This window comes from Henckelia pumila, chromosome 3 (genome assembly GCF_033568475.1).
Source record: "Henckelia pumila isolate YLH828 chromosome 3, ASM3356847v2, whole genome shotgun sequence".
Lineage (NCBI taxonomy): Eukaryota > Viridiplantae > Streptophyta > Magnoliopsida > Lamiales > Gesneriaceae > Henckelia > Henckelia pumila.
In genome coordinates this window covers 28,455,824-28,471,261 of record NC_133122.1, presented here as the reverse complement: position 1 = coordinate 28,471,261, position 15,438 = coordinate 28,455,824, and the positions used below count along the sequence as shown (strand labels likewise).

The following is a 15,438-nucleotide window of genomic DNA, read 5'->3' as shown; positions in this document are numbered from 1 at the left end:
TATTTTTTAGTGGACCCCGCGTATATTGATAAATGAGAACCCTTAGATCTATCATGGGGTAATGTCTGTATAGGTAGGTTGAAATGAACCGAGTAAAATCTAAAAAATGATTTGTTAAATATTAGCAATGACTTAATTTTTTTTTAAAAAAAAACTAATTAATCACTTTTTAAAAAATAAAAGATTTTAAAAACAATTAATCAAATTAAAAATATATATACGCAGGGACTCCCGAAAGTAATATTTTTCGCTGTCCGTGTGAGCTGGAGATACCCAATCCCTAAACCCTAATTTCATTGAGCCAAATCGACATTAGGGTTTAAGTATTCACCACACCTTCGGAGTTCAGTCATGGCGTCAACCGTAGCTGCCCCCACATCCCAGATTCCGCCACGCTTGATCGGCAAAAATTACGAATTTTTTCTCAATAACTCGCTTCCAGCACTCTTAGCCTCCTTTCAGCTCCGGAATCCCGCAAATTCCTCTGATTTCATCTCCAATTTTCAAGAATTAGTGCAAGCTAAAGTTGACCCTCCACTAGAATCCATCTGGGTTCTTACAGCATTGAGCTGTAATGGCGACGTTGCTCCAAAAATTGATTCTTTGAATCGAATTTTAGCCATAATGGATTTGTTTCAGCTTATAGTTTCTTACTCTGCTTCTTGCAATCTAGTAAAGAGTATAGTTTTGGTTGCACCTGTTCTATGCAAGTTGCATTATTGTATACTTGATGTGGAGGACAGACATTTGGGTTCCAAGAAAGAGAGAAAAGCCGATAGAGAGATCAAAAGTCTGGTGGATTCAATCCTTGCATATCTAAATGTTTGCAGTGAAGGGTTGGATAACAAATTTGATGATTTGGAAAGTTTGATTTGCCCACTAGAGGATTTAGTTAGTTTATGGATTTCAGATAATGTGGTGCAGAACCAAAACGTTGATTCTTTGAGAGCTTTTTTTCCACTTCTGAGCCCTGACATTGTTAAAAGAGTTAGAGTTGAAGGGTGTGGCATGATGGACCTTGCAGGGTTCGTGGTTGCTGAGGCTATTTTGTTAAAGCTGTGCTTGAAAATAAGAGAGGAGGGTTTTGGAGAGAAGTTGCAGGATGAGCTCAAATATTGGCTCGTCAGCTCAATAACTGGATTTCAAAGCTCATACATATATGGTTTGTGTAAAATAATAGTACTCTCTAATGAAATTTGAGTAGTGACACCCGGCATGTTTACTCTCACATGCTTGTGTGCAATGCCTAGAGTCTGTGGTTTACCCGTTTCTGTAATGTATTAGGTTGCCAAGGTCCACAACCACTGGCAGCTAATATCTATGGGTTTCTTCCAACATTTCTTTTGGGTTTCTTGTTACACTTACTGTATTTTTGGGGATAGTTTTATTTTGTTAATCACATTTGGCATAGGGATACATGATACTTGATTTCTGGGAAGCCTAACATCAGTTCTTTATGCTTGTGCTTGTAGGAGCCCTGATGAGCATGCTGCAGGAGCCAGTGTTGTCTATAACCTCAATTGTGGTTAGTTGGCTTGCCACATATCTTTCCTATTCGTTAATATTAAAACAAGCAACACTATTGTATGAGTTTATTTGTTGAGCAAAAATCGCTGCTTGTATTTGCTGACCTTTGCTCATGGTACTGGAATTGTTGTTTCCTTTTGGTCCAGTTCAACTTCTTATGTAGATTACTTTGGTCCTTGTATTAACTTTCTGCAGAACCCCGAATATGAAGATGGTCTGAGGAAAATATTGTTTGGGTCGTTAATATTGGTTGAATATTCTTTCCTTAGTCCTGAAAGCTTGGGTCGATTACCTGCCCAGCATGCAAAAGGTGTCACCTTCACAAAATTGATGGTCACTCATGAAGCCATTGAGTTTTTCCGGTAAGGGATGAATGATAAATCCTTTTGTTACCTCACAGTTGCCATCAAGATGTAAACTTTAAGATGCCTCCACTTTTGCTGCAGGGCAAGAGATCAGACCAAAGCTATTCCTTACTTGAATGCGTTTGATATTTCTAGTTTGCCTTCGCAAATAATTAAATGGGTAGGGAGAGAGATAGGGAATGAGTCCAGCGCCAATGGACCTAGTGGATCATCACCAAAATCGTTTCTGAGTAAGTAGTTTTAAATCAAACAAAACCGTGTTTAGAACTCACTGTTGTACTTTCAGTGGTGGACTCACTGGCCACCCCTCCCCAAAATTCATGGGTCACTTATTTTGTACGATTTCTCTTCAATGACTGTTTCCAACTATTCAGGATGGATGCTAAACATAGAGAATAGAGGAATTAAGATCTTTGACGATGAGTTTTTAAAATCCCGTGGAAAGTTAATATTGGAAAGTTCGGAAGAAGAGTCTAAGCAACCTACAAGATGGGCCAGAGAAGATTCTGATACCTTCTTTTACATCGATAACAAGGGTGAGGAAGAACATGGAAAAGAAGATGGAAAGATTAGTGAAAGCATGAATAGTGCATTTATGGCTGCTGCCCACTCAATTCAATCGTCAGAACAAGGAAGAAGAAAACGAAAAACGAAAAATGGCGAAAGGAGAAAGGCAGTTAAGTTTTCCAGGTTTAACCTTTTAGACAATTCGTCTTCTCCATCAGGTAAAAGGTCCGATGTTCCAAGAAATGACGATTCAACTAGTGGCAGCGAGATGGAGGATCCTTGTTCGGATGAGGATATGGAAGGAAAAGATTGAAGAACTAATTACAATTGTAAAATGGCAAAAGAACCGCTGCTGTTCATATCTAGCTGTTTATTTCATGATTTCACATCAGCTTCTGGTTCTGCATTCGGCTAAAGTAGTGATTTAAATCCAAAATTAATCGCTGTAAAGTTTCTCTCATCTCGCCTAGGAAATTTGTCAGACTAAATATATCAGCAAGGATAAGAATTAAGTAAGCTGTCTGTATGCTTATGGATATTTTATGATTTCCGCATCTTCTCTTTTACATGGTGTTATCAGGTAGTGAGTGATATATGTTAAAATCATTTTTTCATCACTTATTTTTTGGCACCTTGATTTGTGCGGCCAAAATCCTCGTTCTTGTTGACACGACCTCTCTTTTATTTTCTGGGACCGATCAATGAATACAGAAAAACAAAAGGGTAATTTGCAAAATTAATAAGACATAATTTATTAATTTATGAACTAAAACCAACTTTTTTTTTCTTAACCAACGCATTCAATGTTTCAATGTGTTTTTTTTTAAAATTATTTATAAAAAAAGATAACGCATGAATTAAGGATAAAAAATCACGAGGAATATAATTTGATTAATGGTTTTAATCAACGCCGACACTGTCAATGGTCCCTTTTCGGCTTTTCCAACACCGATAATTATGGAGGGAGGAATTAAGCATCCAAAACTTTTAAGCGTTTTCACCACGTTGGAAATCAACTAGGCGGTATACTGTGTTCTTTAATTAATCTTATCTTCGTTTAGTATTATTTTACAGATTAATTCTTTTGTGAAATGGTATCACGAGTATTTACTCATGGAACAGGTCGACCAATCCCATACATGTAATGAATACTATTTTTTTTACATAATAAATAATATTTTTTTATTGGTCGGATCGAATATTCGTTTCAATTAATTGATCCGTTATTTTTATTTTCAGAATAAAAATTTCTTAGTTATTAACAAATATAAATATAAAAAAAACCATTACTCGACGTGCATAATATGTTTCAATCTCATTTAATTGTGTCATGTGAACTTTTTACATGCATATATGGATGGTTTGTGGAGCAGAGGATTTCTTCTCATTGAAAAAGAATTTGACAGAAAAATAAAAGTTCAATCCTTTCAAACATTTCTCGTAAGTTAGAAAATCATGACAAACTTGTGAAGACTTTATGTGTTCCTCATCGTAACAATGATCATCACTCACATTCATTCCACCATTATATATGTACAAATTGGGATGGCTCATGAATTTTCATCGAAAATAATAAAAAAAAATCACAAATCGATCATGTAAATTGGTCGCATTGCCGTTTTAGTCCTCCACTTAGTCATGTTTCATATATACTAGCAGAAATGTATATGTGTTGCGTTTGTGATACAATACAAAAATATTATATATAATTTATGGACTGCAACATGGCTGGTTAAAAAAAGAACATGATAAAATAGTTGAGAAAGTGGAGACGTGTTCTTCAAATTCTCCCTTCATGTATTTTTAATTTTAGTAAAAATAATAAGGGTGTTTTTGTACAATCATTAAAATGATCAAAACGGTTATTATGTGATTCTCTAGCATTATAATATTGTATAGATATATTTTTTGTAGGAAAAATAATTGAATATAAAGGTACGAGGATAAAACTTCTTTTGGCTCTCTTACTTGAAAGGGATTTTGATGAATGAACTTTTAACCAACACCCATAATTCTGGATGAAATAAATAATATGTGATAAAGACTTTTAAGCGTTTCTCGGAAGTCAGAAATATTGGAGTCTCGTAAATTAATGCTTGACTCACTTGCCAAGACTTTTAATTATTTAATATCTTAAACACTAATTGTTATTTACAATTTTTTTTTCCCATATCCCCTAAAATTTTTGTTATATATAACTTAAAATTTTAAATCCATTCAAAAAAAAAAACTTAAAAATTTAAAATTAATTATCTATATTATCCATACATTATACCATATATCTATACTATACTATATTATAATACATTAGCCGAGTAACAAACTTTGTAGTTTAATTAATGTATATATGGATGAAAATACCCATTCTTTAATCCAATAAAAATTATTATAATAAATATATTTCATTATATTTGAAAAAATAACTAAATTCATGATCAACATTTTTTTTTGCAAAAACTTTGAATTTTTTTTAAAATAATTAATTATGTTTAAAATATATGCACACAAATTTCCGTATGCATGAGTTGCTACACATATATATATATATATATAATAGATACAGTTACTGACAAAATTTTTATTTATTAAATGTGTATAGTTAACATATTTGTATACTAGCATTCTTCAAAATAAAAAACAAAATAAGCACAGATTAATTTTAATATTTAGTGTTTATCTACATGATACACATTGAGTTCAAATAAAACCCTTATATAAAAAAGACGTCATATCTATACAGACATTGCCTTGATATAGATTTAACGGTGGACATTTATCAATAAATGTGGGGTCCATTATTTTTTAGTAGACTCCACATGTAATAATAAATAAGGACCTTTAGATTTATCATGAGGGTAATGCATGTAAAGATAGTTTGTAATAAACCCATAAAAACTATGTTGTTAACACCAAAAGATATAATACAAAATAAATTAAAAAGTACAAAATAACAAAAATATCTTAAATTTAGTCTTAAAATTTTTATATATAGTGTATTTTATACCAAACTTTAATAAAGTTTTGGCTAAATCAAAATTTTCACATCCCATATTTTTTAATTTTTTTTTAAAAAAAATCGATTAATATTTGTATATCATACTAAAATTTGATATCGAATATAAATAATTTTCAATTTTAATATAATTTTTTATTTTATTTATACACGATAAAATATGCTGGAGATTTCTAAAAATATTAAAAAATTTCAGTAGTTAACTAAAAAACATATTATCTATCTGAAAAATATGTGAATTGTGAGCACCGACTCATTTGTACAATCACTAAATGAATGTCACATCAACAAGTGCTGAGGTAATTGTCCATAGTTGATGACATCTCGAAATTTCCTTCCCGTGTTCGTAAATTCTCCTCCTGTGTTTGCCTGAAATTCATGAAAAAACCGGTCAGGGGACGCCAGGATTTCTCCCGGCGTGACCCCTCCGATGCCTAAGTCAGGCAGAGAAACATGGGAGAAAAATATAGAAGAAAACTGAGAGAGCATAATGGGGAAGAAAGTGTAGAAACTCCCTTCCCACCTCCCCTGTGTAATCAGACAAAAACAGTATATAAAACTTTCCTGTGATTTAGATCGTGCCCGACGTGTAGCCTCTGATGTCAGCCCATAACTAAGAGGGCAAAACCCATGATCTGATGATATGCAGGCCCATGGTTTCATGAGATGCGGCCCATGGTTTAATTATATTGACAAGTCCAAGCTCAGATGTAAATAGTAAATATTTGACGAGGCCCATATCCAATAATAATTACAAGACATCACTTACCACCAATAACCTGCTTGTTATCACAAATCCCGGTCTAAATTCATTCGAAAAAATAAATATATCCCGAGATATCAGACGATATCTCGGGATATATCCCATGACATCACTACACCCCCTTAAGAATTCGGGCTAGAGTCACCACTCGTTGTCTCGATTTGTTCACTCCACCCATGAACTTAGACACAAATGCACCAATCACCCTCCAGAAGTCGAATCAATCAGTCAGGTGAGAAGATTCCATGCATGCAAGGCCGAGAGAATGACCATGGACTTGTGTTTGACGAGGGGTCGAATTAATATAATAACTGTTGAAGAACATAAAATCCTCGAGGTTGGATCGATATAGTCGTTGGTGAGTAAATGATCAAATAATCTCTCATGCCAAGTCAATAGACTTGTAGTGCCAAATGCATCGGGTTTTGTAGAGTGCCAAGGTTTAGAATACCTTGGGCTTTGATAGGTGCCGGGGCATGGAACCTCCCGGGCTTTAGTTGGTGTCGGGGCATGGAACCTCCGGGGCTTTATAGAGTGCCAATGGTTAGAATCCCTTGGGCTTTGTAAGTGCCGGGGCATGGAACTTCTCGGGCTTTAGTAGGTGCCGGGGCATGGAACCTCTCGGGCTTTAGTAGGTGCCGGGGCATGGAACCTCCCGGGCTGTATAGAGTTCCAAGGGTTAGAATCCCTTGGGCTTTGTAAGTGCCGGGGCATGGAACTTCCCGGGCTTTAGTAGGTGCCAGGGAATGGAACCTCCCGGGCTTTAGTTGGTGCCAGAGCATGGAACCTCCCGGGCTTTATAGAATGCCAAGGGTTAGAATCCCTTGGGCTTTGTAAGTTCCGGGGCATGGAACTTCCCGGGCTTTAGTAGGTGCCAGGGCATGGAACCTCCCGGGCTTTAGTAGGTGCCGGGGCATGGAACCTCCCGAGCTTTATAGAGTGCCAAGGGTTAGAATCCCTTGGGCTTCGTAAGTGCTGGGGCATGGAACCTCCCGAGCTTTATAGAGTGCCAAGGGTTAGAATCCCTTGGGCTTCGTAAGTGCCGGGGCATGGAACCTCCCAGGCTTTATAGAGTGTCAAGGGCTTGTAAATGCCTTGGGCTTATAGGGTGCCGAGGCATGGAACCTCCTGGGCTTGTAGAGTTCCAAGGGCTTATAGGGTGTCGGGGCGTGGAACCTCTCGGGCTTATAGAGTTCCAAGAGCTTATAAATGCCATGGGATTATAGGGAGCCGGGGCGTGAAACCTCCCGGGCTTATAGAGTGCCAAGGGCTTATAAATGTCTTGGGATTATAGGGTGCCGGGGCATGGAACATCTCGGGCTTATAGAGTGCCAACAGCTTATAAATACCTTGGGCTTATAGGGTGCCGAGGCGTGGAACCTCCCGGGCTTATGTAAGGTGCCAAGGCTTAGAATACCTTGGGCTTTAGATAGATGCCGGGGCCTGGAACCTCCTGGGCTTTGGGTGCCATGACGTAGATAGTGCCATGGACTTTTCTGGACTGCCATGACGGAGATATTGTCATGGGATTTTAAATGAGTGTCCAGGCCTTGAGACCCCGGGACTTTAAATAAAGATGTCAGGGCCTTACTGCTAGATTGCACGCCCAAAAATAAATCTGATGGGGCTTACTGCTAGATCGCATGCCTGAGAAACAGAGTGAGGCGGGGCTTACTGCTAGATGGCATGCTTGAGCAATAAATCCTGGCGGGGCTTAATGCTAGATCGCATGCCCAAGCAATAAATCCTGACGAGGCTTACTGCTAGATCGCATGCCCGAACAATAAATCCTGACGGGGCTTACTGCTAGATCGCATGTCCGAACAATAAATCCTGACGGGGCTTACTGCTAGATCGCATGCTCAAACAATAAATCATGACGGGGCTTACTGCTAGATCGCATGCCCGAGAACTCTACCTCGATGGCAATTTTTTCTTCGGAGAAATCCCTGATTATATCTCAAATTCCTCTAAGCTCACCATTCTCTCCTTTTCTGTCAACAGTTTCAGTGGACGAGTTCCCAACTCCTTTGGAAAGTTGAATCTTTTTCAAAGTTTACTATTAGGCTGGAAAAATTTTGTTAGCGAAACATCGGAGCTAAGCTTAATCACTCCATTGAAAAACTGCAGCCATCTAAGAAAGTTAACTTTTGCTGAGAATCCACTCAATGGGATTCTTCCAGCTTCTGTTGGGAATCTGTCGACCTCAATTAAGTATTTTTATGGTTACAAATGTGGTCTTAGAGGTATCATCCCCGAGGGATTTGGAAATCTTGAAAATTTGGTCACTCTAGCTCTATTTAAAAACGATCTCACCGGAACTATTCTGAATACTCTTGTTAACTTGAAAAATCTACAAGAACTGCCTCTTTTCTAGAACAGAATTAGCGGATCGATTCCTGATATTCTCTGCACATTGCAGAATTTGAATGGAATAGTGCTTCACGGGAATCAGATCACGGGTTCTATTCCCGATTGCATCGGAAACATTACTTCTCTCAGAACATTATTCTTGGGGAGTAACAGATTAAACTCGGGAATACCCACAAGCCTTTGGAAACTCAACGATCTTCGCGAGTTGGATCTAGCTTCTAATCTTTTAACGGGTTTTCTACCTCCAGATATTGGAAATCTTAAAGCTGCAGTGAGTTTTAATTTGTCAGAAAATCAACTATCGGGCATCATTCCTAGCTCTATCGATGGCTTACAAAGTGTTGTCAATCTTACTTTGGCAAGAAACAGATTTCAAGGCTCTATTCCCGAGTCCATTGGTAAATTTGTGAGTTTGGAGATGCTTGATCTTTCACACAACAATCTTTCTGGGACCATTCCAAAGTCATCAGAAGCACTTCAATATCTCAAGTACTTTGATGTTTCTTTCAACGAGTTAACCAGTCCAATCCCTGCTGGTAAGCCCCTTTAAATCCTTTACAAGCCAGTTCTTCATGTCTAATGGAGGACTTTGTGGTGATCCTATATATGGAGTTCCACCTTGTCACGAAAAAACCGTGTCTGTGTTGAAAAGAAAGAAAGCGATTCTTCGTTTCGTATTCATTTTCCTGGGGATCTCGGTGCTAGTTTTCGTGCTAGCGTTGTCATATATACTTGAAAGGTACCACAAGAAAAACAAGACTGAAACTCCAGCAGATATTTCATTGAATACAACACCATTACGAGTCCCGTATCACGAACTTTTAAGGGCGACTGAAGGGTACAATGAGAGCCATTTACTTGGAACAGGAAGTTATGGTTCGGTCTACAAAGCGAGGCTTCAGAATGGAGACGATGTGGCGGTAAAAGTTTTCAACTTGAAATCAGAAGGTGGATTCAAGAGTTTTGACACTGAATGCGAAGTACTATGCAGGCTTCGCCATAGAAATCTCTGCAAAGTCATTGGTAGTTGCTCCAATGAAGAGTTCAAGGCATTGGTTCTCAAATATATGCCGAATGAAAGCCTCGAGAAGTTGCTATATTTGGAAAACAACTACTTGAATATGGTGCAGAGACTGAAGATAATGATAGATGTAGCATGTGCATTAGAATATCTACACCATGATTACTCGACACCTATCGTTCACTGTGATTTAAAGCCAAGCAATGTGCTCTTAGATGATGATATGGTTTCCCATTTGAGCGATTTTGGAATCGCGAAGCTATTGAGCGATGGAGTTAGTGTTATGGATTATGCCGGAGCTATCATGACGATAATAAAATTGCGGAATAAAACAATCAACAAGAACACCAAGATTTACGTGGTTCACCCAATATAGGCTATGTCCACGGAGCTGCTGCAATATTTATAATCGGAGAAATATTGCCAGTGTATACAAAACACTATATCTCACCACACCCAAACCCCGAGTATTACCGAGAAATAATTTTCTAACTCACAAGAAATCTCCGAAAAAAACACACACACTTTTTCTCTCTTTTTATTTTCTTTTCTCTTTGTTAATACAAAAGAAGAGAAGAATGGGGTAATATAACCTGAAATCAGAGGAGCCTATTTATAGGCCATTTTACGCGTCTATTTATGTGTTGCATTTAATAGGAATTCAGCAACCATCTGCAATTCCCCGACCAACCTCATTAATTTTCATCTAACATTTCTCCCACTTGAAAACTTGAATTCAATCATCTCTTCACACAATTAATGCAACAGCTCATGCCTCCTTTCTTATACTTGAAGTTCAACTGAAGTTGAACATAACTTCAGTTTGTCAGTGGTCACTGCCTTCGTGAACATATCACCTGAATTTTTGCTTCCAGGAATCTTGTCAAGCATCAAGATTCCATCCTCCAAAAATGATCTGATGAAATGGTACCGAACCTGTATATGCTTCGTCCTAGCATGATAAACAGGATTATTTGCCAAATGAATAGCACTCTGACTGTCACAATGTAATGTGTTATCCTCAAGCTTCTGACCCAACTCCTCAAGGAATGATCTCAACCATATCATCTCCTTGCTAGATTCTGTCACTGCAACATACTCAGCTTCAGTAGTCAAAAGTGCAACAATCTTTTGCAACTTGGACACCCAACTTACTGCCGTACCACCCAATGTAAACACATATCCAGTAGTACTCTTCCTGCCGTCTAGATCACCACCCATGTCGGCATCTACAAAACCTTGTAAGCCTGAATTTGACTTTCTGAAGCACAAAGATGAACTGATAGTACCTTTAAAATATCTGAGAATCCACTTCACTGATTCCCAGTGTTGTTTCCCTGGATTGCTCATAAATCTACTCACAACTCCCACTGCATGTGCTATGTCTGGTCTGGTGCATACCATTGCATACATGAGGCTTCCGACAGCAGATGCATAAGGAAACTTATTCATATAAGCATGCTCCTGCTCCGTCGATGACGATTGGGCTTTGGTTAGTTTGAAATGACTGGCCAAAGGAGTACTAACCGGTTTAGCTTCATCCATGTTGAATCTGCTAAGCACCTTTTTCACGTACTCTGCCTGAGATAACTTCAAGACTCCGTTCACCCTATCTCTCAAGATCCTCATACCAAGAATTTGTTTTGCAGCTACCAAATCCTTCATTGCAAATTCTTTTGACAACTCTCTCTTGAGCTTATAAATCTCTTCCAGACAAGATCCTGCTATCAACATGTCATCCACATATAGCAGTAGAATGATATAGGAACCATCAATCTTCTTCACATAACAACAGTGATCCGCCTGGCACCTCAAGAAACCGTTGTTATTCATGAATCCATCAAACTTCTTGTACCACTGTCTTGGAGCTTGTTTGAGACCATACAAGCTCTTTTGAAGTTTGCATACCATTTTCTCCTTCCCTCGTAATTCAAATCCCTGTGGCTTCTTCGTATATATTTCTTCATCCAAGTCACCATGAAGAAACACCATCTTTACATCCAACTGCTCTAGATGTAAGTTTTCATTCGCCACTAATCCAAGTACAGTTCTGATAGTGGTCAGCTTTACCACTGGAGAGAAAATCTCGGTGTAATCAACGCCTTCCTGCTGTTGAAAACCTTTCACAACAAGTCTCCCTTTGTACCGCTTGCTACCATCATGTTCTTATTTCAACCGGTACACCCACTTGTTGTGTAATGGCCTTTTGTCTTTCGGAAGTTCCGTCAATTCCCATGTCTGATTGGATGACAGTGAATCCATCTCATCTTCCATGACTAACTCCCACTTGGTTGAATCATCATTTTGCATCGCTTCTTCAAAGGTCTCCGGTTCACCTTTATCAGTCAGCAAAATATAGTGAAGTGCAGGGGAGTATTTCTGAGGTGGTCTGATTGTTCTTGACGATCTCCTGAGTTCAATTACCGGAGTTTGTGGGTCAGCTTCTTGTGCAATTTCTTCTTCCTGGTTACTATCCTCCGACTCATTCACAGGAATATCAATCAATGACACTTCATTTGACTTCTGGACTTCTGGACATTTATCTCCAGTTGGAATGTCTGAGTTGTCCTTGTACAAAACTTGCTCATTGAAAATGACGTCTCTGCTCCGAACGATCTTTCAATTTTGGTCATCCCATAACCAATAACCAAACTCATTATCTCAATAACCAATAAAGAAACACTTCTTTGATTTCGGATCAAGTTTCGTTCTGTTGGCTGAATCGATGTGAACATATGAGAGACAACCAAACACTTTCAAGAACGAAAGGTTTACTCCTTTGCCGCTCCATACCTCCTCTGGTATTCTGAAATCAAGTGGTACTGAAGGTCCTCTGTTGATCAGATACGTTGCAGTGTTAACTGTATCAGCCCATAATGATTTCGGCAGTCCAGCGTGCAATCTCGTGCTCCTGGCTCGCTCATTCAGGGTCCTGTTCATCCTCTCAACTATACCATTCTGTTATGGTGTACCAGGAATGGTTTTCTCCATCTTGATCCCGTTCTGTGCACAATACTTCTTGAACTCAAAATCTTCATATTCTCCACCATTATCAGACCGTAAACACTTCACTTTCAGGTTGGTCTCATTCTCCACCATGACTTTCCACCTCTTAAAGGTTTCATAAACATCAGATTTATTTTTCAAAAAATAAACTCAGACCTTCATGCTCGAATCATCGATAAATTTGACATAATATCGTGAGCCTCCAAGGGATGTCACAGGAGATGGCCCCCACACGTCAGTATGAACCAGCTCCAACTTTGCTGTTTTCGGTTTTCTACCGCCTTTCGAAAAGCTCACCGTTTTTTGCTTTCCAAGAACACAACTTTCACACAGTTTGTGTTCGACAGTTTTTAACTCCGGTAGCTTCCCTTTTGATATCAGCATCTTCATTCTTTTCTCACTCATATGTCCAAGTCTACAATTCCATAGACTTGAGTTAGCTCCAGCATCCACAGCTGCTAACATGTCTCTGCAACTGAAAGTCATGTATAGGGTTCCAGTTTTTGTTCCTCGAGCAATAATCATGGCTCCTTTGCTCACTTTCCAAGAGCCATCACCAAAGGTCACTTTATGGCCTTCGTCATTGAGCTGTCCCACTGAGATCTGATTTCGGGTCAACTTTGGTACATGCCTCACTTTGTTGAGCTTCCAGATGAATCCGTTTGACATTTTCAAACTGATATCACCCATACCAGCTATTTCCAACGGTTTTCCATCAGCCAAGAAAACTTTTCCGTAATTACCAGCAATGTAATTACTAAACACCTCACGATCACCGGTGGTATGAAATGAAGCTCCCGAATCCATAACCCATGAATCAACCGGGCTTTTCATGGATAGTACTAAGGCATCATGTACATCCTCAGTAACAACATTTGCATTATTCTTGGGTGATCTGCAGTCCTTTTTCATGTGACCAGTTTCACCACAGCTCCAGCACTTTAATTTCTTTTCGAATGTATTTTTGTCTTTTCCACTCCTTGATTTGGATCTGCCACGCCATCGGTTAGAACCTTTTTTGCTACTCCTGCCCCTACTTCTGTTTTCGATATTTAGGGCAGATCTCGATGATGTTGCTTCTCCCGAATCCCTTCTGCGAACTTCTTCACCAAGGATTCGATCTCTGACATCATTGAATTGTAACTTTCCCTTTCCAGCAGAATTGCTAACCGCTGCACGCATCGGCTTCCAAGCATTTGGTAAAGACGCCAAAAGAATAAGTGCACGGATCTCATCATCAAATTTAATTTCAACCGATGTAAGCTGGGAAACAATCGTGTTGAATTCATTGATGTGTGCCGCTACTGAAGCACCTTCCTCCATCTTCAAGTTGAATAACGTTTTTCATAAGGAACACGTTATTATTTGCTGATGGTTTATCGTACATGTCCGATAAAATGGACATCATCTCCTCCGTGGTTTTTGCCTCTGACACGTTGTGTGCCACGTTCTTTGTTAGGTTCAATCGTATTACCCCTAACACTTGTCGGTCAAGAAACTCCCACTCATCATCCTCCATCTTTTCTGGCTTCACCCCGTATAGAGGTTGATGTAGCTTCTTGCTATACAGATAATCTTTAATCTGTAACCGCCAGAACGTGAAATCTGTACCATCGAACTTATTGATTCCAGGACCCGATCCGTCATTTCCGGCCATCGCTTCTACCGCCTTAATAAAATTTCAAAAAATCTTTTTTGATGTGGAAGATCAGACAAAGCTGCAACCACAGAGCATACTCAGAATTTTAAGAAATTTTTCACCAAGGCTCCCGGACATCGTAACAGCTCTGATACCAGTTGTTATGGATTATGCCGGAGCTATCATGGTATTTATTTTGATTCCCGTGCCCACCCCTAATCATGACGATAATAAAATTGCGGAATAAAACAATCAACAAGAACACCAAGATTTACGTGGTTCACCCAATATAGGCTATGTCCACGGAGCTGCTGCAATATTTATAACCGGAAAAATATTACAAGTTTATACAAAACACTATATCTCACCACACCCAAACCCCGAGTATTACCGAGAAATAATTCTCTAACTCACAAGAGATCTTCGAAAAAAAAACACACTTTTTCTCTCTTTTTATTTTCTTCTCTCTTTGTTAATACAAAAAAAGAGAAGAATGGGATAATATAAACTGAAATCAGAGGAGCCTATTTATAGGCCATTTTACGTGTCTATTTACGCGTTGCATTTAATAGGAATTCAGCAACCATCTGCAATTCCCCGACCAACCTCATTAATTTCCACCTAACAGTTAGCATTACTGTCACAAGGACTCTTGCAACATTAGGCTACATAGCCCCAGGTAAACATGTCATTAATATTTTCCATCAGCCACAATTTTTGATTTGTTGAAATTCTTTGTTTTCCTATTTTATAGAATATGGTTTGGAAGGATTGGTGTCGGTAAGATGTGATGTTTACAGCTACGGCATAATGTTGATGGATGTTTTCACAAGAACGAAGTCGAATGATACAAAATTTACAGGGGATTTAAGCCTAAGGAGGTGGGTGAATGATTCGATGCCTAATGCAATTGAAGAGGTGATAGATTCAGAATTGTTGAGTGGAGATGAAAGATATTTGGACGAAAAGCTGGAATGTTTGGTGTCAATAATGGAGATAGCTTTGAAATGTTCGATGGAGAATCCGAGTGAAAGGATAATTAACATGAAATCTGTTGTTATAGCACTGAAGAAGATCATGTCTGAACTCCTTCGCTATACTCCACAATAAGTAGGCCACGTTTGAAACTGGATTTGTGCTTTGTGTGCTTTGGAAAATTCGAATAAAGTTAAAGTATAATTTAAGATTTGATTTTTCCAAAGATGAAGTTACATGTTAAGGCTT

The 15,438-nt window shown here is 38.5% G+C and overlaps 1 protein-coding gene and 1 pseudogene across 1 annotated transcript; both read left to right on the top strand.

Moving 5' to 3' along the window:
* The first annotated feature begins 260 nt into the window (after window positions 1-260).
* On the top strand, window positions 261-3,016 carry LOC140891778 (uncharacterized). Its single transcript, XM_073300416.1, has 5 exons — window positions 261-1,162; window positions 1,473-1,525; window positions 1,723-1,889; window positions 1,974-2,122; window positions 2,267-3,016. The coding sequence occupies exons 1-5, from the start codon at window positions 352-354 to the stop codon at window positions 2,710-2,712; spliced, it is 1,626 nt and encodes a 541-aa protein (XP_073156517.1). The 5' UTR covers window positions 261-351; the 3' UTR covers window positions 2,713-3,016.
* A 5,035-nt stretch (window positions 3,017-8,051) lies between these two features.
* LOC140888342 (probable LRR receptor-like serine/threonine-protein kinase At3g47570) lies at window positions 8,052-15,324 on the top strand (annotated as a pseudogene).
* Window positions 15,325-15,438: the final 114 nt, after the last annotated feature.

Excerpts from the sequence above, each read along its gene's own strand:
- LOC140891778 (XM_073300416.1), top strand. The coding sequence starts at position 352 with ATGGCGTCAACCGTAGCTGCCCCCACATCCCAGATTCCGCCACGCTTG. Across the intron at positions 1,526-1,722 it reads TGTCTATAACCTCAATTGTG|AACCCCGAATATGAAGATGG; the intron begins GTTAGTTGGCTT and ends AACTTTCTGCAG. Across the intron at positions 1,890-1,973 it reads GAAGCCATTGAGTTTTTCCG|GGCAAGAGATCAGACCAAAG; the intron begins GTAAGGGATGAA and ends CTTTTGCTGCAG.